The sequence below is a fragment of the Ornithorhynchus anatinus genome, chromosome 7 (assembly GCF_004115215.2).
Source record: "Ornithorhynchus anatinus isolate Pmale09 chromosome 7, mOrnAna1.pri.v4, whole genome shotgun sequence".
In the NCBI taxonomy this organism is placed as follows: Eukaryota; Metazoa; Chordata; class Mammalia; order Monotremata; family Ornithorhynchidae; genus Ornithorhynchus; species Ornithorhynchus anatinus.
Window position 1 is genome coordinate 80,152,753 of NC_041734.1, and position 24,857 is coordinate 80,177,609.

General features: G+C 54.6%; 1 protein-coding gene across 4 annotated transcripts in view; it reads left to right on the forward strand.

Moving 5' to 3' along the window:
* Nucleotides 1-1,817: 1,817 nt before the first annotated feature.
* SF3B1 (splicing factor 3b subunit 1) overlaps nucleotides 1,818-24,857 on the forward strand; it is a 39,151-nt gene continuing 16,111 nt past the window's right edge. Inside the window, exons 1-7 of one of the 4 annotated variants that reach the window (XM_029068791.2) lie at nucleotides 1,818-1,926; nucleotides 15,582-15,748; nucleotides 17,269-17,373; nucleotides 19,422-19,536; nucleotides 21,965-22,044; nucleotides 22,984-23,151; nucleotides 24,004-24,241. In XM_029068791.2, the coding sequence (XP_028924624.1) occupies nucleotides 1,899-1,926; nucleotides 15,582-15,748; nucleotides 17,269-17,373; nucleotides 19,422-19,536; nucleotides 21,965-22,044; nucleotides 22,984-23,151; nucleotides 24,004-24,241 (901 nt within the window). In that variant the 5' untranslated portion in view covers nucleotides 1,818-1,898. Of the gene's footprint in view, nucleotides 1,927-15,581; nucleotides 15,749-17,268; nucleotides 17,374-19,421; nucleotides 19,537-21,542; nucleotides 21,888-21,964; nucleotides 22,045-22,983; nucleotides 23,152-24,003; nucleotides 24,242-24,857 lie in introns of those variants that run through there. The other 3 variants (XM_029068794.2, XM_029068793.2, XM_029068792.2) reach the window with 3 other exon arrangements.

Below are 24,857 nucleotides of genomic sequence, written 5' to 3' on the forward strand. Positions count from 1 at the left end.
GAGGAGCCTGTGTGGAACAGGGACTGCGGCTGATTTAATTAACTTGGATCTACCTAAGCGCATCCAATTTACTCCAGTGCTTTAGTATGGTGCCCGGCCCTTAGAGAGCACTTAACAAATACTATAATTATTTGAGAAGCAGCAGAGGCCTGGGGGTCAGAAGGTCATGGGTTCCAATCCCAGCCCTGCCACTTGTCTGCTGCATGACCTTTAGGCAAGTCACTTCACTTCTCCAGACCTCAGTTTCCTCATCTGGAAAATGGGGATGGAGGCTGTGAGCTGGGGGACGGGGACTGTGTTCCATCTGATTTGCTTGTATCCACTCAGTGATGATGATGATGATGGCATTTGCTAAGCGCTTACTATGTGCCCAACGCTGTTCTAAGCGCTGGGGGAGATACAAGGTGATTCGGTTGTCCCACGTGGGGCTCACAGTCTTCATCGCCATTTGACAGATGAGGTAACTGAGGCACAGAGAAGTGAAGTGACTGGCCCAAAGTCGCACAGCAGACCAGTGGTGGAGTGGGGATTAGAACCCACAACCTTTGATTCCCAAGCCCGGGCTCTTTCCACTAGGCCACGCTGCTTTTCTCGTACAGTGTTTAGTACAGGGCCTGGCACCCAGTAAGTGTTTAACAAATACCGCATTTATTATTATTATCGTTGTGCTGGGTGCAAGTGCTTAACAGACATCACAACTGTTATTATTGTTGTGCTGAGTGGGGCTGAGAAAGACCATCAACAGCCCAGCAATTTCCTCCTTGTTTTCAATTTCCTTCTAAAGGAAGGTCACGGTCAAGGTAATCGTTAGCTTGTAAAGCTGTTTTCTCCTAGAGGACTCTTTAGCGGTTTTGTTAAGCGCTTACTACGTGCCAAGCACCCAACTAAACGCCCGGGTGGATAGAAGTAAATGGGGTTGGACCCAGTCCCTGTCCCACAGTCCCACACCCCATTTTCCAGATGAGGTCACCGAGGCCCAGAGAACTGACAAATATCATTAATTATTTTTAAGTTCCATAATGATCATTATGGCTGCAGTGGAAAGAGGCCGGGCTCGGGAGTCACAGGTTGTGGGTTCTAATCTCGGCTCCGCCAGTTATCAGCTGGGTGACTGGCGATTTGTCCATTCCAAACGCTTAATCCAGTGCTCTGCAGATAGTAAGCGCTCAATAAATACTATTGAATGAATGAATTTTGGGCAAGTCACTTCTCTGGGCCTCAGTTCCCTCATCTGGAAAATGGAGATGGAGACTGCGAGCCCCACCTGATGACCCTGTATCTTCCCAGCGCTTAGAACAGTGCTTGGCACATAGTAGGTGCTTAACTCAATACGAAAATTATTAGTATTATTGTTAAATCCGACTGACTGGCTCCCTAAATATGGTTGCCTGACTGACTAGTTAGGGGCAGAGAATGGGTCTGTTATATTGCTGTGTAGTCCTCCCCCAGGCGCTTAGTACAGTGCCCTGCACCCAGTAAGCGCTCAATAAATGGCATTGATTGATTGATGGATGGATGGATGGTTTGAGCCTGAAGTGCCCAGGTTGCCAACGGAGACCTTGGGCCCGCCCCTTTTCCCGGCATGCACTCCGCGGCCCCGCGGGCCCTTCCTCCTCCTCCGCGTCGCCCAGCCCCGCCCTCCAGGCGCGCGTCCTCGCCCGGCGCCTGCGCAGACGCCTCGGCCCGGCGCGCGTCCTCGCCCGGCGCCGGCGCAGACGCCTCGGCCCGGCGCGCGTCCCCGAAGTGGCGCCTGCGCAGAGGCCTCCAGGGGCGCGCGTCCCCCAAGTGGCGCCTGCGCAGTCGCCGCCCCGCGGCGTCGTGCGCGAGCGGAAGTGGGCCGCGGGGGACCGTGAGGGGAGGGAAGGAGGCGGTTCCGCCTGTGTGTCGGAGTGGACAAAATGGCGAAGATCGCCAAGACGCACGAAGGTAAACGGGGAAGCTTGGGGGGGGCGGCGCGGCGTCGGCGGCCCGGCCTAAGATGGGGGGGAGACTGGGGGAGAGCGGAGGAAGGCGGGGAAGGCGGGGAAGGGCGGGCCGCGGGGGCGCGCAGGACCGGCTGGGCCGCGGGCCTCTGTAATGGCGTCGCTCTTGCTCTCCCCCCCCTCCTCCCACACACTTAGGAAAGCGGTGGGGCCCAGTGCGTAATAATAATCATCATGTCGGTATTTCTTAAGCGCTTACTCTGTGCCGAGCACTGTTCTAAGCGCTGGGGGAGATCCAGGGTCAGCAGGTGGGCCCCGTCTTCGTCCCCATTTGACAGAGGAGGGAACTGAGGCCCAGAGAAGGGAAGTGACTCGCCCACAGTCACACAGCTGACAAGGGGCAGAGCCGGGAGTCGAACCCGTGACTTCTGGCTCCCAAGCCTGGGTTTTTCCCCCTGAACCACCTTGTTGGCCTTAATAATGTTGGTATTTGTTAAGCGCTTATTAGGTGCAGAGCACTGTTCTAAGCGCTGGGGGAGGTACAGATGGTAATCAGGTTGTCCCCCGTGGGGCTCACGGTTTTAACCCCCATTTTCCAGATGAGGGAACTGAGGCCCAGAGAAGGGAAGTGACTCGCCCCCAGTCACACGGCCGACCAGTGGCAGAGTGGGGATTCGAACCCACGACCTCGGACTCCCAAGCCCGTGCTCTTTTCACTGAGCCACGCTGCTTCCCTTAATGTTGGTATTTGTTAAGCGCTTACTAGGTGCAGAGCACTGTTCTAAGCGCTGGGGAGGATACAGATGGTAATCAGGTTGTCCCCCGTGGGGCTCACAGTTTTAATCCCCGTTTTCCAGATGAGGGAACTGAGGCCCAGAGAAGGGAAGTGACTTAATAATGTTGGTATTTGTTAAGCGCTTACTAGGTGCAGAGCACTGTTCTAAGCGCTGGGGTAGACACGGGGGAATCAGGTTTTGGCCCACGTGGGGCTCACAGTCTTAATCCCCATTTTACAGATGAGGTAACTGAGGCACAGAGAAGTGAAGTGACTTGCCCACAGTCACACGGCTGACCAGTGGCAGAGTGGGGATTCGAACCCACGACCTCTGATTCCCAAGCCCGGGCTCTTTTCACTGAGCCACGTTGCTTCCCTTAATCATGTTGGTATTTGTTAAGTACTTACTATGTGCAGAGCACTGTTCTAAGCGCTGGGGGAGACAGAGAAGGAGCGTCGCTCCGGGTTGGGGAGTCAGAGGTCGGGGGTTCGAATAATAAATCGATAATGATGGCATTTGGTAAGCACTTACTATGTGCCAAGCGCTGTTCTAAGCACTGGGGAGGAGACAGGGTCATCAGGTGGTCCCACATGGTGCTCACCGTCTTCATCCCCATTTGACAGAGGAGGGAACTGAGGCCCAGAGAAGTGAAGGGGTTTGCCCAAAGTCACACAGCCGACAGTTGGCAGAGTCAGGATTAGAACCCCCGACCGCTGACTCCCAAGCCTGAGCTCTTGCCACTAAGCCACCCTCCCCGCTGTTTCCCCTCTTGTCTGCCGTGTGACCTTTTGACAATAATAATGATGGTGGTGTTTGTTAAGCGCTTACTACGTGCCGAGCACCGTTCTAAGCGCCGGGGGAGATCCGGGGTCATCGGGGTTGTCCCCCGTGAGGCTCCCGGTCTTCATCCCCATTTGACAGATGAGGGAACTGAGGCCCAGAGAAGCGCAGGGGCCGGCCCAGAGTCACACGGCTGACAAGCGGCGGAAGTCACACAGCAGAGAAGTCACTTCCCGTCTCTGGGCCTCAGTTCCCTCGCCTGCATTCATTCATTCAGTCGTATTTACTGAGCGCTTACTGTGTGCACAGCACTGTACTAAGCGCTTGCAATGGATAACTGGGCACCAGATAGAGACCGTCCCTGCCCGCCGACGGGCTCACAGTCTAGAAGGGGGACGCAGACAACGGAACAAGGAGTCAGGCATCGATACCATCCAAATAGATCAAAAGAATCATAGAAATGCATCATTAATGAAATAATCAATATTTAAAAAATATAGGCAAGTGATGTGGGGAGGGGAAGGGGGTGGAGCGGAGGAGGGAGGGAGTCGGGGCGATGGGGAGGGGACGAGGGGCATCTGTCAAATGGGGGTGAAGACTGTGAGCCCCACGTCGGGCAGGGACTGGGTTCGCACTCATTAGTCATTCAGTAGTATTTATTGAGCGCTATGTGTGGAGCACTGTACTAAGCGCTTAGAATGGACAAATCGGCAACAGATAGAGACCGTCCCTGCCCATTGACGGGCTTAGCGCGAAGCTGACGGGCTTTAGAGTCACAGGTCGTCGGTTCTAATTAGGCCCCGCCGCTGGCCATCGGTGTGACCTTGCGCGTGTCATTTCACTTCTGGGCCTCAGTTCCCTCATCTGTCAAATGGGGTTGAAGACTGGGAGCCTCACGGGGGACAACCTGATGACCTTGTATCCACCCCAGCGCTTAGAACAGTGCTTGACCCATAGTAAGCACTTAACAAATGCCATTTTTGCTATTATTGTCTCTGTCGCCGAATTGTCCATTCCAAGCGCTTAGTACAGTGCTCTGCACACAGTAAGTGCTCAATAAATACAACCGAAAGAATATTATCGTTCACCTTCTCTCTCCCCCGACCCCCAGCGGGTGCTTTGCCCCGGAGTCCGGTGCTCCCAGTCATTCATTCACTCCAGTTGTATTTATTGAGCGCTTACTGTGTGCAGAGCACTGTACTAAGCGCTTGGAAAGTACAATTGGGCAACAGGTAGAGACAGTCCCGGCCCAACGACGTGCTCGCCGTCTGGAAGGGGGAGACAGACAAAACAAAATAAGTAGACGGGCATCAACAGCATCAAAATAGATAAATAGAGATATGTGCACATCATTAATAAAACGAATAGAGCTCCTTGCCGCGGGCGAGTGGCATGCAATAATAATAATAAGTGCATTGGTGAAGCACTTACTAGGTGGTAGTCACTGTACTGAGCGCCGGGGTGGGTCTAAGATATTCGCTCAGCACAGTGCCCTGCACACAGGAAGCGCTCAATAAATACGACTGACTCTCTTAAAGCCACGGTGAGGCCAGCGCTGGAGCCGGGACGCAAACCAAAGGCACCTGACTCACGATCGGTGCTATTTATTGGGCGCTTACGGCGGGCAGAACCCTGGACTAGGAACTTGGGAGAACACAGAGTTGGTTACCACATCCCCGGCCCACAACTTTAGTCAGTCAGTTGTACTTATTGAGGGTTTACGGTGTGCAGGACACTATACCGAACGCTTGGGAGTGTAAACAGCGCAGTATAACGGGCACGTTTCTTGCCCACGACGAGCCGTGCAGTGGAGGGGGGGAGAGAGATGTTAAACCGAGCGTCTCGTGTGGATTTAGGCGACGTGGAGCAAATCCAGGCGCGCGCCGAGGCTCGTCGCTAAGTCACCCGGCCTCCCTGGGGAGCAACTTGTTTTGCTCCGTCGTTTTTCTGTGGGGGAAAGGGATGGCGGCGGGGCCCAGGTAGCTTCATCAGCTAGACTTTAAGCTCGTTGTGGGCAGGGAGCGTGTCTTTATACTATATCATCATCAGAGGGATCTGTCGAGCACTTACTGCGTGCGGAGCCCTGTACTAAGCGCCTGGGAGACTCCGGCACAACAGTTCGTAGAAAGGTTCCCTGCCCGCGATGAGTTTACGGTGCAGAGGGGAGGCGGATAGTATTCATTCGATCGTATTTATTGAGCGCTTACTCTGTGCAGAGCATCGAACTGATCGATAAAGATGTTAATGTACTAGATTAATGCAGGTGCATCATTTAGACTAGAGAACTTAGAGAAATGGACATCGGTGCTGTGGGGTTGAAGGTGGGGCGGAGAGCGAATGACCCGAGGTCTGTAGAAGGGAGAGGGAGGAGTCATTCAGTCGGGCGTATTTGAGCGCTTACGGTGTGCAAAGCGCTGCACGACAGAGAAGCAGCGTGGCTCGGTGGCGAGAGCCCGGGCTCAGGAGTCCGAGGTCATGGGTTCCAATCCCGGCACCTCCACCTGTCAGGACTTCACTTCTCGGGGCCTCGGTGACCTCATCCGGAAAGTGCGACAGCCTGAATCCCCCCCACCCCCCCGGCACTCAGAACGGTGCTCGGCACGTAGTAAGCGTTTAACAAATACCAACGTTATTATAAGTGCTTGGGAGAGGACAGTAGAACACCAGACAGCCCCATCCCCGGCCCCCAACGGGCTCACAGTCTAGAGGGGGGAGTATCGTCCTCTCCCAAGCGCCTAGTACAGTGCTCTGCACAGAGTCAGTGCCCAGATACCGTTGAGTGATGAGGATGTGGCAGCCTCTCGCCAACAGATTGGATCGCCGGGGTCGGGGGGGACGTTGGGGCATTTGGGGACCTCGAAGGCGGCCCTCTAAGCTTTTATGCTTTCAGGCGCTTAGTACGGTACTCGGCAGAGGGAGCGCTCGATAAATACCCTTGGAGGAGCAATCGCCCGCTTCTCTGTGTTATCGGTCGAAGTAGCATCACGGGCCCCCAGAGGCTTTCGGGGCAGCGGTTCGGCGTCGGCCCTTCGAAAGGTCCGGGGCGGCGCTTGAAAATTCATCCCCTTTTGAGGGTCCATCCGTTGTCAAGCGCTTGAGGCCGTTTCCGGGGCCGGCTCCGCCCCGAGACCATCTTTTCCTCGGAAGAACCTGAAGCGGCGCGTGGGTTTTTAGCCCCTTCCAAAATGGGGCCGAGAGAAACGTGGAGAGGCGGCAGGCTCGGGAATTTTTTTTCCCCGTTGGGCCGCAGCGGGGCCTCGGTGAACCGGGACTTCTGCTTTTCCGTGGCCTCCCGGGGTCGAGCAGGAAGAGGATGGAGCGGTTTGGCTATTGTTTCGCGGAAGCCGCGTTGAGGATGTTGGTGTTCGGAAGTGGATTCTTGGCCTCTTCCTCGGATCTTAGCCGTCCGGTCTCGGCAAGGGCGCCTCGCAGGTGTTAATAATAAGGATACTGTTGGTATTTGTTAAGCGCTTACTAGGTGCGGAGCGCTGTTCCAAGCGCTGGGGGAGATACAGGGTCATCAGGTTGTCCCACCTGAGGCTCCCAGTCTCCATCCCCATTTTCCAGATGAGGGAACTGAGGCCCAGAGAAGTGAAGTGCCCCAGGTCACCCAGCAGACAAGTGGCCGAGGCAGGATTCGAACCCATGACCGCCGACTCCCAAGCCCGGGCTCTTTCCACTGAGCCCCGCTGCTTCTCGAGTTTACAGACCTAGCCGTGATATCCTAAGATTCGCGTGAGGGTTTTCAGATGCGGGAAAGATGGGCGCCGAGCTATTTCTGCCCGCTCCTCGTTCGCCTTCTATATTAGGCCACGAAGCTCCTCTGGCAAGAAAATGTCTGCAGCTTTCAAAAGGAAGCCAGTTGAAGAGACCGTTTATTTTATTTTCTTTTTCCGAGTCTTTCCTTTTGAAGGCCGTGCTCGCCCGGCTGCATTTGTTTTTCCTGTTTGAAAGCAGCGATCCAGGTGTCCCGCCAGCCTCCCCTCCGTCTCTCTCTCTTCCCCCAGTGATTAATCCTTTCTCTCTAAAAGAAGCAATCGTCGGCGGCTGCCCTCCGCCCGGCTCGGACTGAGCGGAAGATGCGGAATATCGGAGCGGAAAGGTTCCGTTTTCCGGGGCCAGTTCAATTCCCGTCCTCCCTCCTCCTTACTGGGAGCCCCTGGGGGGACGGGGACTGTGTCCAACTTGGATCTCTCTGGCCCTGTACTTGGCCAGAGGAAGTGCTTGACCGATATTATTATTATTATTATTATTGTTATTATTACTCTGTCAGTAGCACTCTGCCACTTATAATAATGATGGTATTAAGTGCTTACTATGTGCCAAGCACTGTTCTAAGCCCTGGAGTAGATACAGAGTCATCAGGTTGTCCCAGGTGGGGCTCACAGTCTTCCCCCCCATTTTACAGTTGAGGGAACTGAGGCACAGCCAAGTGACTTGCCCAAAGTCCCGCAGCAGACGGGTGGCGGCGCCGGGATTAGAACCCACAACCTCACACTCCCAGGCCCGGGCTCTTTCCATTAAGACACGCTGCTTCTCTGATAATAATAGCTCAGTAGCACTCTGCCCCTTAATAATCATATTGGAGTGCTCTACTGGGCAGAGCACTGTACTAAGCGCTTGGGAAAGTACAGTATAGCATCGGGCACATTCCTTGCCCACCACGAGCTCACAATTTAGAGGGGAGGCGGACGGTAAAAGAAAGAAATAGATAAACCAATAAATGACAGATCTATCCATATGTACCGTGGGGAAGGGAGGGAAGGTCAGCGAAGGAGTAGGTCAGAGCGACGCAGAAGGGAGTGGGAGAAGAGAAGCAGCGTGGCTCAGTGGAGATAATAGTAATAATAATAATGTTGGTATTTGTTAAGCGCTTACTATGTGCCAAGCAGTGTTCTCAGCGCCGGAGTAGATACAGGGTAGTGAGGTTGTCCCACCTAAGGCTCCCAGTCTTCATCCCCATTTTACAGATGAGGGAACTGAGTCCCCGAGAAGTGACGTGACTTGCCCACAGTCACCCAGCTGGCAGGTGGCGGGGCCGGGATTAGAACCCACGACCTCTGGAAAGAGCACCAGTTTAGGCGTCAGGGGTCGTGGGTTGTAATTCCGGCTCCACCTGTCAGCTGGGTGACTGTGGGCAAGTCACGTCACTTCTCGGGGCCTCAGTTCCCTCATCTGTAAAATGGGGATGAAGACTGGGAGCCCCACGTGGGACCACCTGATGACCCTGGATCTCCCCCAGCGCTTAGAACAACGCTCGGCACATAGTAGGCACTTAACAAATACCAGCATTATTATTATTATTATTGTTAGGCGTGAGAAACAATGTGGCTCATCGCCCTCTTCCACCTCCGCTACACAGTCCTCTACTAGAACTCGCCTCTGCTCTGTGGAGATCCTTACACGTGGTTTTTCTTTTTCTTCCATTCTTTCAGTCCGCCAAATCGAATTCGGGAAATGCCCGGCCTGATTGGGTACATGAAGCTTACCAGATTCTTCCGTTCGTTTAATTTACCCAATCATCCCCGCGCGGGGCTCGGGCGCTTAGGGATTTTGGTGGTGAAAAGGGTAAAATGTCGGCAGAGGACTCCGAGATTGGCTCTCCGGCTGTCGCCTCTGGGCGTCTTTAGTGAAGTTGCTCTAGAACGGCACCTAGAAGCAGCGGGGCTCATGGCAAGAGGCCGGGCTCCGGAGTCAGAGGTCGTGGGTTCTAATCCCGCCTCCGCCGCCTGTCCGCTGGGCGACTTGGGGCGCTTCACTTCTCTGGGCCTCAGTTCCCTCGTCTGTAAAATGGGGATTAAAACCGTGAGCCCCGCGTGGGACAACCTGTTGACCTTGTATCTATCCCAGTGGTTAGAACAGTGCTTGGCACGTAGTAAACGCTTAACAAATACTATTATTATCACCCGCGAACACCGCTGGCTCGGGCTCCTCCTGGAGCAGCGGCCACCGCCCGTCGATCGATCGGGGGTATTTATGGAGTGCTTACGGTGCGCAGAGCACTCAACATTTCATGTCCACCCCAACCCCACGGCGCTTATGTACATATCTGCAAATTACGTATTACGCATTATTTATTTACATTAATGTCTGTCTCCCCCTCTAGACTGTGAGCTCATTATCGTCAGGGAAAGCGTCTGCTAATTAATAATGATAATAATGGTATTAAGCGCTTACTATGTGCAGGCACTTGGGTGGATACAAGTAAACCGAGTTGGACCCAGTCCCCGACCCACACGGGGCTCGCAGCCTCCATCCTCATTTTACAGATGAGGGAACTGAGGCACGGAGAAATGAAGTGACTCGCCCAAGGTCACCCAGCAGACTCGTGGAGGAGCGGGAGATTAGAACCCAGGTCCTCCCGACTCCCAGGCCCGTGCGCCCTCCACTCCGCCGTGCTGCTTCTCTACCGCGCATCCTCAGTGTCGCCATAGTTTTCCAGCCGAAGGAAGCGGATGGATGAGCCTAATGGATCTGGGATATTCCGGCTGTAAATGTATTTCTCGCTCTGAACTTGTGTCTACCCCAGTGCTTAGAACAGTGCTTGACCATCCCGAAAACCAAAGCAGCCTTCAACCGGCAAACTTTCAAGGCCGGGTTCTCAGTGGGAAAAGACACTTGGGTGATGGGTTCCTAAAGCCGAGGATCGTATGTTCGGTTGCCAGTGAATTACTTTATATGAATGGCACGCTTGGTAAAGCGCTGCGTGATTAAAACGAAAAAAAAAATCCAAAAAACTAATCACTCGGGTGGGAGCACTAGGTAATTACGTGAATCTGGATTTCTGCTGGCCTTCTAAGTATCCCGGCTTGGAAAAGGAAGTTTGTCTTCACCGGGTTTAAAAGCTTAATGCTTTCAGTTGCCAAAAGTGCACCCAGGAGTTATTTGCTGGTTTTGGAGGTTTTTTTGGTTGCTTTTTTTTTTAAAAAAAAAAACCATTTCTCAAGAGTTTACTATGTGTCATGCCCCGGGCTAGATGACGAGTTCATCAGGTCGGACCCAAGCTCTGTCCTGTGTGGGGCTCCTGGTGTAAATAGGAAGAACAGGGATTGAATCCCCATTTCCCAGATGAGGAAGACCAAGTCCCAGAGAAGTGAAGCGACTTGCCCAAGATCACGCAGCAGACAAGGGAGAGAGACAAGATTGGAACCCAGGTCCTTCGACTCTCCGGCTCCCGCTCTTCTTACGTACTCTTTCCCTTAGCACGGTCCTAGTTTTCAGTTGGATACGTTGGTCCTTTTCCGAGTCTCCCCGGCCCCGGTGGATCTGACGGATTTTAAAAGCCGAGTTTCTCTTTTTGTGTTTAGTCGGCGGGGGGGGGGGGGGGGTTTGTTTTAAAGATATTTCATTGTTCCTGCGGCTCTCTGCGGCGGATGTGTCTAGCACTTAGAATCTTTAAATGCCATCGTTATTATTATTTAATAATAGAGAAGCAGCGTGGCTCAGTGGAAAGAGCCCGGGCTTAGGAGTCAGAGGTCGTGGGTTCTAATCCCGGCTCCGCCGCTTGTCAGCTGTGGGACTTTGGGCAAGTCACTTCACTTCTCTGGGCCTCAGTTCCCTCATCTGGAAAATGGGGATTAAGACTGTGAGCCCTGTGTGGGACCTGATGACCCTGTATCTCCCCCAGCGCTTAGAACAGTGCTCAGCACATAGTAAGCGCTTAACAAATACCAACATTATTATTATTATTATTTAAATGTCCCTGGGCTAGACCGAGTAGCTGCCTTTCTGAAATCCGGGTAATATTATATCCCGTGGGTGCCATTTTAGTCCACCGGTCGTATCTGTTGCTTAGAACAGTGCTTGGCACATAGTAAGCGCTTAACAAATACCAACAATGTTATATTGAACGCTCACCGTGTGCAGAGGGCTGGACTGAGCGCTTCAGAGAGGACAGTAGAAGAATAAACAGTCGATCCTTGCCCACAGCGAGCTTACAGTCCCTATAGTTGAGCTACAGAAATTTAAACCGAAAGTACTTATGTTTTTCTTTAAGCTCCTGCGTGAAGCGTGGCTCAGTGGCAAGAGCCCGGGCTTGGGAGTCAGAGGTCATGGGTTCGAATCCCAGCTCTGTGGCTCTGGGCAAGTCACTTAACTTCTCTGTGCCTCAGTTCCCTCATTTGTAAAATGGGGATTAAGACAGTGAGCCTCACGTGGGACAACCTGGTTACCCTGTATCTAGCCCAGCGCTTAGAACTGTGCTCTGCACGTAATAACGCTTAACAAATACCAACATTATTATTATTATTATTATTATTGTTATTTAATAATCAGCCAACTCCTCGCCGCATTAACGTGGTAGATTTCAGATCTGGAGTAAGAGCTCAACAGCTCATTAAGGAAGCGAGACACTTAAGCTCTCGGTTTTATGTTTTCCTGGCTATTTTCACGAGCGGGTGGTTTCAGGACGCAGACATTTCGTAGATTTTTTTAAAATTTAAAATCGATCAGGATCAAAGGTGGGGTTGTGAGGTTGATGTAGTTTCTGGAGTAGTTGGGCGGGAGGGAGCCTCTCGAGAGCCAGTGAATGATAACGGTTAGTGATTAAGCGCTTACGATGTGCCGGGTGCTGAGGCAGATCGGTTAAGACAGAGTCCCTGCTCCACGTGAAAACAGCCAGAGAGAAAGGGACAAGAAAGAGGGGAGAAGCAGCATGGCCCGGTGGTTAGAGCCCGGGCCCCGGGGGTCAGAAGGACCTGGGTTTTAATCCCGCCTCCGCCTCTAGTCTGCTGTGTGACCTTGGGTAAGTCACTTCACTTCTCTGGGCCTCGGTGCCGTCATCTGGAAAACGGGGGTTAAGGCCGTGAGCCCCACGTGGGGCGAGGATTGGGTCCAACCTGATCAGCTGCACCAGGGCTTAGTACAGCGTCCGGCACGTAGTAGGCACTTAACAGATTCCATTAGGGATTGGGGAAGCAGCGCGGCTCAGTGGAAAGAGCCCGGGCTTCGGAGTCAGAGGTCACGGGTTCGACTCCCTGCTCTGTCAGCTGTGTGACCGTGGGTAAGTCACTTCACTTCTCTGTGCCTCAGTTCCCTCATCTGTAAAATGGGGATTAATTGTGAGCCTCACGTGGGACAACCCGATGACCCTGTATCTCCCCCAGCGCTTAGAACAGTGCTCTGCACATAGTAAGCGCTTAACAAATACCAACATTATTATTATTATTATTATTAGAAAAAAAGATATGACCTTTGTCCCGCAGAGTTCTTCAGACTAGACGCCCTCCCCGCCTCCCAGGCTCACTCTGCCCTGTGTGGGCCCTTGGCTTATCTCTAGCTTTTATTATTATTTTGACTATTTTATTATTATTTATAAAACGTGGTATTTAAGTGCTTACCGTGTACGAACCCGGGCTTGGGAGTCAGAGGTCGTGGGTTCTAATCCCGGCTCCGCCACTTGTCAGCTGGGTGACTTTGGGCCAGTCACTTCGCTTCTCTGGGCCTCAGTGACCTCATCTGAAAAATGGGGAGCCCCATGCGGGACAACCCGATCACCTCCCCCTCCCCAGCACTTAGAACGGTGCATTGCACATCGTAAGCGCTTCACAAATAGCATCGTTATTATAAGGCACCGAAAGAAGGGTTGGGTCGGATACAAGCCAGTCAGGTTGGACCCGGTCCCCATTTTACAGCCGAGGGCACCGAAGCCCGGAGAAGGGAAATGACTTGCCCAGGGTCGCAGAACAGACAAGCGGCCGAGCCGGGGTGAGGACCTAGGTCCTTCTGACTCCCAGGCACGGGTTCTACCCACTAGGCTGCACCGCCTCATTCCTGTTGTCGGTTGCTGTGGGGGTGGTCGGTGGTGCGAGGGGACGGCGGGGGGCGAGGGGCGCAAAAGATGGCAGCCACCCAGCCTGAATTTGGGGTCCCGACGGAGACGGGTTCTACCTCGTCCCTCAATTCTCGGGGGGGGGGGCGGAGGACCACTGACACTGGCAGTGTGAGATTGTAAGCTCCATGTGGGCAGGGAGTGTGTCCGTTCTATCCTGGTGCTGCTCGGTGGAAAGAGCCGAGGCTTGGGAGTCAGAGGTCATGGGTTCGAATCCCGGCTCTGCCGTCAGCTGGGTGACCGTGGGCGAGTCACTTGACTTCTCTGGGCCTCCGTTCCCTCATCTGGAAAATGGGGATGAAGACCGGGAGCCTCACGTGGGGACGACCTGCTGACGCTGTATCTCCCCCAGCGCTTAGAACAGTGTGCTGCACAGAGTAAGCGCTTAACAAATACCAACATTATTGTTCTCCTCTCAAGCACCGAGTAAGTGCTCGGTGAGTACCATCGATTGATTGAGAATCAGCCCCTAAATCCCGGGTTGGCCTGGTTTCAGAGAAGGATGCTAAGGAAAGTTAAGGCGGCTGCCGGGTCGCGTCGGTTTACCCTGTTGGTCTCCCGCAGAGGGCTTAGGCCAGGGCTCCGCGCAGAGGAAGCGCTCAGTAAAGTCTGCGGATCGATCCTCCGGGCTCCTTCCCCGGAGGGATGATGATAATAATAATTGGGGCATTTGTTAAGCGCTTACTAGGGGCCCAGCGCCAGCCGCGTGGCTCAGTGGGAAGACCCTGGGCTTCGGAGTGAGAGGTCATGGGTTCGACTCCCGGCTCTGCCACTTGTCAGCTGTGGGACTTTGGGCGAGTCACTTCACTTCTCTGGGCCTCAGTTACCTCATCTGTCAAATGGGGATTAACTGTGAGCCTCACGTGGGACGACCTGATGACCCTGTACCTACCCCAGCTCTTAGAACAGTGCTCTGCACACCGTAAGCGCTTAACAAATATCAACAGTAATATTATTACTCTAAGCGCCGGAAGGACGCTGTTGGCCGGAGAGCGCGGTTCTGTCCGGCGGCGGAGACCAGCAATGGAAAAGCTTCCGCTCGGCCATTCCAGCCGATTGACCCGTTGCCCTGTCCCCCTCTCCCTCCAACAAAAAAAGCATCATCCTCCGTGCGCCAGTTGTGAAAAAAGCACTCGCTGGTCTTGGGATCGTTGTCTACCAGCCTTCAGGACGGCCACCGTAAATCTTCACAACTTTTTTTTTTCTTTTTTCTGCAATAAGCTTTTGCAAACGAGGGAGTATATACATTTTAAAGAATTTAAACCGTTTTAGACCAGCGGGAGGGAACCTCTGCTTTTCAAGTTGTAAAAACCGGTAGGCAAGGCATTATTACTGTATTTATTTTGTAATGAGGTGTCCATCCCCTTGATTCTATGTATCTTGCTGATGTCTTGTTCGTGTTCTGTTTGGCTCTGCTGTCTGTTTCCCCCGTTTAATAATAATAATAATAATAATAATCTTAGTATTTGTTAAGCGCTTACTATGTGCAGAGCACTGTTCTAAGGGCTGGGGGAGATACAGGATAATCAGGTCGTCCCACGTGAGGCTCACAGTTAATCCCCATTTTACAGATGAGGGAACTGAGGCACACAGAGAAGTGAAGTGACTCGCCCATGGTCCCACAGCTGACAAGTGGCAGAGCCGGGAGTCGAACCCATGACCTCTGACTCTCGCAGCGTGGCTCAGTGGAAAGAGCACGGGCTTTGGAGTCAGAGGTCATGGGTTCGAATCCCAGCTCTGCCACTCGTCAGCTGTGTGACTTTGGGCGAGTCACTTCATTTCTCGGTGCTTCAGTCACCTCATCTGTAAAATGGGGATTAAGACCGTGAGCCCCACGTGGGACGACCCGATTCCCCTGTGTCTACCCCAGCGCTTAGAACGGTGCTCTGCACATAGAAAGCGCTTAACAAATACCAACATTATTATTATGAAGCCCGGGCTCTTTCCACAGAGCCACACTGCTTCTGCAGTTTAGCTTAGAGTTTAGACTGTGAGCCCGTCATGGGGCAGGGATGGTCTCTATCCGTTGCCAGATTGTACAATCCAAGCATTTAGTACAGTGCTGTGCACCTAGTAAGCGCTCAGTAAATGCGACTGAACGAAAGTATAGGCTCTTATTTTGAGGGAAATAAGAACCCTCAGGCCATTCGTCCGCTTAGTTGACATCTTCATCGCAGGATTGAACAGCGGTCCCCGCGCTGCTGCCCTCTGGGTGTCTCCGGACCGCGAGCTCGCTACTGAAACGGACCTCTCGGCCCAATTTGTGTCTCCTAGATATCGAAGCCCAGATCCGAGAGATCCAAGGCAAGAAGGCGGCTCTCGATGAAGCCCAGGGAGTGGGCTTGGACTCCACCGGTTACTACGATCAGGAAATCTACGGCGGAAGCGACAGCAGGTTCGCCGGATACGTCACCTCCATCGCCGCGACTGAGCTTGAAGACGTGAGTGGGTTCTTTTGGTCTCGGTGCCCTTTTCCTGTGGGGTTAAAATCGAGTCCCACCAGAATTTGTCATTTACTCCGTGCTCGCTCTCCGGAGGGAAGTTGCGGAAGACCCTACCGGGTGTTCTTGGGTGGTATTTTTTTTTCCTGCCTTTCAAAAAGGAGGTGATTAATCGCGTCAATAAATCACGCAAACGGCCACCCGAGGGGCAGCGAGGGGCTAGCCGGAGGCCCAAGCTCAGAGTTGAGTAAATCCCACCGAGTTGAGTAAATCCCACAGTAAATGTCCCTGTCAAGGCCTAAGAAGAGGAAGAGAATCAGCCCTCTGGTTTGCCTTCTCCTTCCCTCAGTTGCGTTTTTTCTTTGTTTTCACCTGTACTTCCTGGGAAAACAAAGAGATTTATAAAACAACAAGGGGGTGATCACTTTTGCAAAGCACTCGATTATCATCCCAAGGGAGATTCGGGTACGGATACCGTTGCCCTTTATCTCTTTTCCCCCTCCTCGGTTTCTGAAAGTAGGTTGGCATTTGTGCGCTCGGCTTGCAGGCGGCTGGGAGTCCGCACCCGAACTTCCTTTTGTTTGCCATTGATGGGATTTTTCTTTTCATTTTGGACGCGGAGCTTTCCCTTCCCGTGACTTGGGAAAACCCAAGAGTCGACTGAGCCCCCCGGCCTCTGGCCGCAGGGCCTGTACCCGTGCTCTGGTTTGCCCCCCGGGAGTGGGGGAGAGGAGGACTCGGGTAAATCTACGCGACTTTGGGGGGCCCCCCATGGCTCCGTCCCACCTTCCCGGGTCCTGGCCTCCCCGCTCGGCGGGGTCCTTGGGTGAAAGGCGGCCCCTGGATGCGCACAAGGCGGCGCGGCACGGTTTGGACCCCGAGGAGCATAGGGGGACGGCCGAGAGCCGGGGGATGTTGCTTGTAGCGTCAGCAGCCCCGAGGGCGGGCGGCCAAACGGGGGCGGCGGGGTCCGGGATGAGATCCGCGGAAATCCGGGTGGCCCGGGCTCTCCGCCTCCAGCTTCACGGCTTCCCTCTCCGCTCGACGGAAGAGGCGGCGGCCGAGGCGGAAAAGACGACGTGCCCCCGGGTCCGGCCTCATTCTGGGTCGCGTGCGAATCTGGAAACGGAGGCGGAAATTCCTCAATTCCCTGGCTCTCCGGGGGAGGACGGTTCCCCCCGTCGCCGTAGAGTCGTTTCTTGGCTCGTTTTAAGAGCTAAATCTTCAGGAGAAGCGTATCTTCGGTTTCCAGCCCCTTGCCCGGCGACTGTCCCAAGGGCCCGGTGAAGGACCCCGGCCCCGTTCGGAGCTTACCGGGTGTCACCGATGAATAATTCTTCTCTGGGTGTCTTCCGGTTAGTGGAAAATGGGCGATTTGGGAGTCGACCAGTCCACCTGGGGCTTCCTGATGCCAACCGTGCCCTTTGTCTGGGAGAGAGGAGCGGGAGGGCGGAGGAAGGTTGCGGCTCCTCCTCGGAGCCTCCGTCGTTCAAATCGTCTGTCGGATTTCTCGTCTGCAGGATGACGATGACTACTCCTCTTCCACGAGCTTGCTGGGCCAGAAGAAGCCAGGATACCACGCCCCGGTGGCGTTGCTCAATGACATCCCCCAGTCGACGGAACAGGTGACCCGTGCCCTTCTATCGCTCCTTCCCTTTTGAAAGTAGATCTTTTTCCGGTTGCCCGGGGGGAGAAACCCAATATGTGCTCCCCCGGCTCCCCTCCTGGGGCGGAAACCGAATACGCGAGCTTTGTTTTCTTTTTCTTCCCCCTTCCCCCTTTTTTTCTGCTCTTCCCCCTCTCCGGCCCCCACCCCAGAGTTCTGGCTTTGTGGCCTTGGCTTTTAGGATTTTTGTTAGCAATAATTATTTCCAAAAGTATGTGTGGGGGACTTTTCTAAAGTCGGCCTTGTTGATCCTTGTGTTAGCAAGTGGATCATTCATTTAGAGTCCCACCCCCCCGTTTTTAAAAAAAAAAAATACAAAAGATAGGAGACTGAGTCTCACAGGCTTATTTTGAGAAGCAGCGTGGCTCAGTGGAAAGAGCCCGGGCTTGGGAGTCAGAGGTCAGGAGTTGGAATCCTGGTTCTGCCACTTGGCAGCTGAGTGACGGTGGGCAAGTCACTTCACTTCTTTGGGCCTCAGTGACCTCATCTGTAAAATGGGAATGAAGACTGTGAGCCTCATGTGGGACAATCTGATGACCCTGTGTCTACCCCAGCGCTTAGAACAGCGCTCTGCACATAGTAAGCGCTTAACAAACACCAACATTATTATTATTATTAAAATTGTTAGTTTGACTTGTCAGGGAGGGACCTTGTGTCGACCTTTGCGGAAGCAACGTCGCCTAGTGGAAAGAGCTCGGGCCTGGGAGTCGGGGACCTGGGTTCTAATCCCGGCTCTGCCGCTAATGCGGATTTGTGACCCTGGGCAAGTCAGTTCACTTCTCTGGGCCTAAGTTCCCTCGCCTGTAAAACAGAGACCGAGACTGTGAATCCCACGTGGGACGTGGCCCGCGTCCAAGCCTGGTAGCTGGTGTCAACCCCGGCGCTTAGGACGGCGCACGGCACGTACGAAACGCCTAACCCATTCTGGTGCAGTCGACTGATGGTATTTATTGAGCAGCGTACTCTGTGCTAAGCGCTTGGGAGAGGACGACACAATAATAGAAGCACTTAAGTACAGTGCTCTGCACGTAGTAAATAAATACCAGTGAGTGATTTGTTAACAAATACGATTTAAAAACAACAACAACCCAAAAGCAAACCCCCCCCCCCCCCAAACTTACCATTTGGGGTAAAGTGGATTATAATAATAATAATGTTGGTATTTGTTAAGCGCTTACTATGTGCCGCGCACTGTTCTAAGCGCTGGGGTAGACACCGGAATCAGGTTGTCCCACGTGGGGCTCACAGTCTTAATCCCCATTTTTACAGATGGGTTAACTGAGGCACCAAGAAGTTAAGTGACTTGCCCAAAGTTACACAGCTGACAAGTGGCCGAGCTGGGATTTGAACCCATGACCTCTGACTGATCATCTCACCCCCGACCTCTGGCCCGCGTCAAACCTCTGGATCTGACGATGACTCTCCCCTGTCTTTAAAGCCTTATTGCAGGCCCACCTCCTCCAAGAGTCCTTCCCTGACTGCGCCCTCTTTTCCTAGTCTCCCGCTCCCTTCCGCGTCCCCCCCCGACTCCCTCCCTTTCTTCATCCCCCCTCCCGGCCCCGCACCGCTCACATCCACATCCCTCATTTCTTTCTGCTCCTGTCCGTCTCCCCCTCTAGACTGTCAGCTCCTTGTGGGCAGGGACTTGGTCTATCGTTGTATTGTACTTTTCCAAGCGCTGAAGTCCAGTGCTCTGCACACAGCAGGCGCTCAATAAATACGATCATCTGACTACCCGGATGCTCTCTCTCTCTCTAGTACAGAGAGAAGCAGCGTGGCTTAGTGGAAAAAACCCGGGCTTGGGAGTCCGAGGTCGTGGGTTCTGATCCCGCCTCCGCCACTTGTCGGTCGGGAGACTTTGGGCAAGTGACTTCACGATTTTCCCTCATCTGGAAAACGGGGATGAAGACCGTGAACCCCGCATGGGACAACCTGATCACCTTGTATCCCCCCCAGTGCTTAGAACGGCGCTCGGCATTTAACAAATAAAATCTTTATCATCATCAGTACGACCCATTCGCTGAGCACCGGCCCCCCAAGATCGCCGATCGCGAGGATGAATACAAGAAGCACAGACGAACGATGATCATTTCCCCAGAACGTCTAGATCCTTTCGCAGATGGTAATTCATTTCCACTTTTTTTGTTCTTTTGTGGATTTATTTTATTTTTTTCCAAAAGTCTCTTTGTGACCAAGTTGTCTTTAGCCCTTTGATTATTACGATTTTTTGTTTTTTTTTTTGGCATGCCTACGAGTTTAGTTTTCCTTTTTTAAGCACACCCCCTTTTAAGATATCTGTGTGTAGATTCGGTTGAGAGCATAGATGCCACCCTATTCTTCATCTTTATAATTCAAGTTTTCTTTCCAGGTAGAAGGACCAGAAAATAATGAGCCATTGCCATAGAAACACAGAGGGTTAAAGGTTTTTCTTTTTCATTTTCTTTTGGGTTACGTGTACTCCACTTGAACAAACGTGCACCCCCTTTCTGCCCGAGAGAAACTTCCAAGTGGTGGAAAGTTTGTTGTTCGTTTGCCCCCCATCCTAGACTTTTCATTTTTTAAAAAAAAAACAAACATACATATTATTATTTTTGGATCGCTGCTCTTCGAAATGCTCTCTCTCAAATCCGAGCCCTCATATCGCCCCGAGACTAGCCGAATAAAAGCACCCGCCTCTGCTCCGAGCACACGTATGTGAAACGAAAGTTCCCTTTCCCAAAACGACTTGGAAACTTTTAATGGCTGGAGTCTGTTTTGCTAATTTTAGTCTGCGAGTGAGCGCAAGGGATCTTACGGGCCTGATGGAAGCTTTCCTCAGGTGAGTGAGTTTCAGAGCCGCAGCTGAGAGGTGCCGGTTTTTGGTTTGGATTTCTTTTTTTTTTCCTCCCCAAAGTTAGAAGATCCAGTCGCAGGTTCTTTTTCCCGTTAGCCTATCAGCCTGCATGAATGAGTAGGCCTATTCTCTCGCTCTCTCGCTCTCTGTTTTTTTTTTCTTTTACTTGCTTAATTGTAATTGATTGAAACATGTATGTCAGAATTCACAGGCCCATACTAACTGTCCTTAATTTCTTTCCTACAGCAGTACTGCTATATGCCAGTCCTGTCTGCACTCTTAAGGGTGCAGTTCAACACATCCTGTGTAGCTTATGGTGAAAAACTGCCAAGGGGAAGTGGGATGAGAGCTAATGTCAGGGGGACACTGCCAGTTGGACCTGACGTTTAGCCTAGACCGCTGTCTTAGGACCCTTAGCGTCTCTCTCCTCCACCCGGGCCGCTCTTCTCTTTGCCTAGTAGCCCCCGTCTGGGGGAAGTCCCTCTCCGATCTAGTCGGGCCGCCCTCCAGTAACCGGAAAAGTTACACGGGCCCGGCAGACGGTACCAGAGCCGCGCCCCTCCCTAATCCCGTCCCAAAACGTTCCCCGCCCGGTGTCGTTCCGCTGGTAAAAAATAAAAAAACCTCGAACGGGCTTTTACGTTCGGTCCGGCCCGACGTCGCCCCCGTCTGCGGTCCCGCCCGCCCCGGGAGAGAGCGGATGATGATGATGATGATAATGACGATGATGGCGTTGGTGAAGCGCCGACTGTGTGCCGAGCACTGTTCTAAGCGCTGGGCGGGGGCGGGGGGGGCCTGCGGGGTCGTCAGGTGCTCCCCCCCGGGGCTCGCCGTCCCCACCCCCGTTGTGCAGATGAGGTCGCCGAGGCCCAGGGGAGCGAAGGGCCCTGCCCGGAGGCCCGCAGCTGGCAAGGGGCGGAGCCGGGATTAGAACCCATGACCCTCTGACTCCCAGGCCCGGGCTCCGGCCGCTTCTCGAGGAAGAAGGGGGCCGGCTGCGGGGGCGTGAAATGCCTAGACCCGGAAGCCCTCCCCTCGTGACACCTCAGGGTAGAGATTCAGGGGTGTCTGGATGAGATCCACCGGAACGTGTGTGTGTATCTGCGGGTATACACTCACGCGCACGTAGAGAAATAAATATATATATATATATACGTATCTATATTATACGGAGATCCGTACCGCTATCTGGGTGTAGTTATTCCGAGTCAGGATTTTAACGGTGTGCACAGGTAATGTTTTGAATATCCGTATCTTTCCAAAGTGTTACTAATGGTAAAGAGATAATTTTCTAGGCTTCTATTCTGCTGCTTGAAGTCAGAACTGCCGATGGAGACAAAGGCACGAAAGTGTACGTATTGCGGATTAGCAACCCAGGAACCCATCACCTTCTGAAGACTTTTAACAGTGCTCTATCACTTTACCGTCACCTGCATTAAAGTATTTGTTTTAAACTGCAGTAGCTATGTTTGTGTTCAAACAGGTTTAAATTGATCAGCAAACTGAATAAAAAAAAGTAAGATGTGTAATTACTAAAAAGCTTTTGACCCCACCCCCCCCTTCCAAAAAAAAAAAGTCAACATTTAAGCGATTCCGAAATCTATGTAATATTAGAGCAGGGCAGATTTTTTTTTAAAAAATGTCTAAAAACCGTTGACACGAGTCACGTTGTTCCACACTCACTGTGCTCCTGCCCTGTTGCTGTTCTTTTCTGCAGGTGGCAAGACTCCTGATCCTAAAATGAACGCTAGAACGTATATGGATGTCATGCGGGAACAACATTTGACTAAAGAAGAGGTCAGTTAAGCTCTTTTCCTTTTCGAAACGGGCCCGGTGGGGTTCGAAGAGCCCGCGAGGGCGTCCCCGAGGGTCGTCGAACCCTTCAGATGACGACGGTGGTATTTGCCGGGCACCGTACTAAGCTCCGACTTGGACACAGGCAAACAGACGCGGTCCCCGTCCCGCGTGGGGCTCACGGTTTTAATCCCCGTTTTACGGATGAGGTCACCGAGGCCCAGAGAAGCGAAGGGACTCGCCCGAGGTCACGCGGCAGACGTGTGGCGGAGCCGGGATCGGAAGGCGTGACCTTCTGGCGCCCGGGCCCCGTCCACACCCACGGGCAAAAACCTCTCCGGGTGTCGGACCCGTGGCGGGACCGGGTCCCGGGTCGGAAGGGTCCCCGGAGAAGCGGCGCGGCCCCCGGGGGAGAGGGTTCGGGATCGGAGGACCCGGGTTCTGATCCCGGCTCCGCCGCCCGCCTGCCGGGTGACCCAGGGCGCCTCTCGGGGCCTCAGGGACCTCATCTGCGAAATGGGGATTAAAACGGGGAGCCCCGCGTGGGACGGGGCCCGTGCCTATTTGCTTGTATCCACCCCGGCGCTTAGTACGGTGGCTGGCACCCAGCGAGTGCTTGACAGATACCGTCGTCGTCGTGTGGTGTGAGGCAGAGGGCGGGGAGACGGGGGAGGGAAGGGAGCTACGGAAGCAGAGTGCCGGGGATGAGTGGGAAAAATGTGGAAGCTTCCCTCGCGCCCGGTACGGCGCCGGGCGCTCGGCGGATACCCCTCGGTGGATCGGTCGAGAGGGCGACGGGACGGTTCGCGCCCCCGTTGGATTCGCCCACCGCCGGTGCCCAATACGTAGAGGAGAGGCTCGAAGGGACGCGGTCGAGTCGCGGGCCAGGAGTCGGGAACGGAGCGCGGGGGTCCCGTTCTTCACGTCGCCTCTTTCTTTCAGAGAGAAATCCGGCAGCAGCTGGCCGAGAAAGCTAAAGCCGGAGAGCTGAAAGTCGTCAACGGAGCGGCCTCCCAGCCTCCTTCCAAACGGAAACGGCGTTGGGATCAGACGGCCGATCAGACTCCCGGGGCCACCCCGAAAAAACTGTCCAGCTGGGACCAAGCCGAGGTGACCGGCTTCCCCACCGGGGGGGGGGGGGGGGCGGGCGGGGGCCGGGGGCTCGGCGTCGGGCACGCCCGGGTGGTGTCCGGTCCGCCGATCGGAGGGAGGCGCGGGACGCTTGGGGAGATCAGAGGGCTCGTTCACGTCCCCCCTCGTGCGTGCACCCGTCCTCCTCCCGGCCCTCCCTGAGCCTGGAGAGAGGCCGGGCCGCTGGGGTAGGGGAGGGAAGGTGGTGCCAGCCAAGAGCTGGGGATGGCGTCGGGGGTCGGGATGGGGGTGCGGGGGGAGGGTGACCGGCTGGGGCTTAGCCAAGACGGTCTCTGGGTTCCTCTCCCGGGACCAGAGTTGACTGACCTGAAGCCACCTCGTCCTGAAAGTAGGCTGGCAGGTCGGATCGTGACAGAGGACAGGAGGGGCGGTGCCCTTCTCCCCCACCCCAGTCCAGGTTCCCCCTCCTCCGTCTTGGCCCGTCCGCGGGATCGGGCCGCGCGCCTCCAGAAGCAGGGGGGAACCAGACCGCCGTCGCGGGCCTGGCCCTTCTCTGAGGCCGAGAGGGAAGGCCCCGAAGCCGGCTGGTGGGTCCTGAGGGCCGACTGCCAGCTGGGGAAAGACGGGCGCGCGTCCCCCGCCCGCCCCCCTCCTCTGTCCGGCCAGCATCCGAACCCCCCTTCGGGAGAGGTCCGCGTTGTCCCGCGGGCGGGCGGGCGGGCGTGTGTCGGCCCTTTGGCCGGGCTTCCCCCGCGGGCGCTCCGCTACGCCCACCTTCGGGGTCTCCGTTCCCCTGGCACTTACCGAACCTTCCGGTTTTTTGTTTTCGTTTGGGTTTTTTTTGTCGTCGTCTTCGTCGTCCTCACGCAGACCCCCGGCCACACCCCCTCGTTGCGGTGGGACGAGACCCCCGGCCGGGCCAAGGGCAGCGAGACTCCCGGCGCGACCCCGGGCTCCAAGATCTGGGACCCCACCCCGAGCCACACCCCGGCGGGGGCCGCGACCCCCGGGCGGGGGGACACTCCCGGCCACGCCACCCCGGGCCACGGAGGGGCCACGTCCAGCGCCCGCAAAAACAGATGGGACGAGACCCCCAAAACCGAAAGAGGTACCCGGGGACGGCCGGAGCCGAACCGGGCCGCTTCCCACGGCGTTTGGGGCGGCGAGGGGGCGGGGGGGGGGTGGGGGGGACGGGGAGGGGTCCCTCCCCACGGCCTCCGGGCACGTCCGCCGCTGGCCACCGGCCCCTAGCCGGAGGGCTCGGCTCCCGCCCGCTCCCCCCGCGCAGAGGAGAGGTCAGAGGTTCCGCTCTGGGGAGCCGGGTGAGGAAAGCGGCCCGGGGGGTTCGGGGGGAAGCCCCCTCCCCGGGAACTGTAGCCACAGAGGCCCTCCACCCCAGAGGGGTGAAGCGGAGGGGTTTGGCCGTTCCCCGACGACCTGAAGGAGGGCGGAGGGCGTCGCCCGGAGTCAGTCCGTCGGCGATATTTATGCAGCGCTTATTGTGTGCAGAGCAGTCGTCGAGGCATTCAGTTGTATTTATTTAGCACTTATCCTGTGCGGAACACTGTATTTAAGCGCTTGGGAGCACGGTACAGCGAACAGACGCATTCCTGCCCACAGTGAGCTCACAGTCTAGAGGGCAGTGAAGATAGTGGTATTTATTGAGCACTTGGTGAGCGCGGAGCGCTGGACTGAGCACTTGGTAGAGGACAGTGGAACAGACA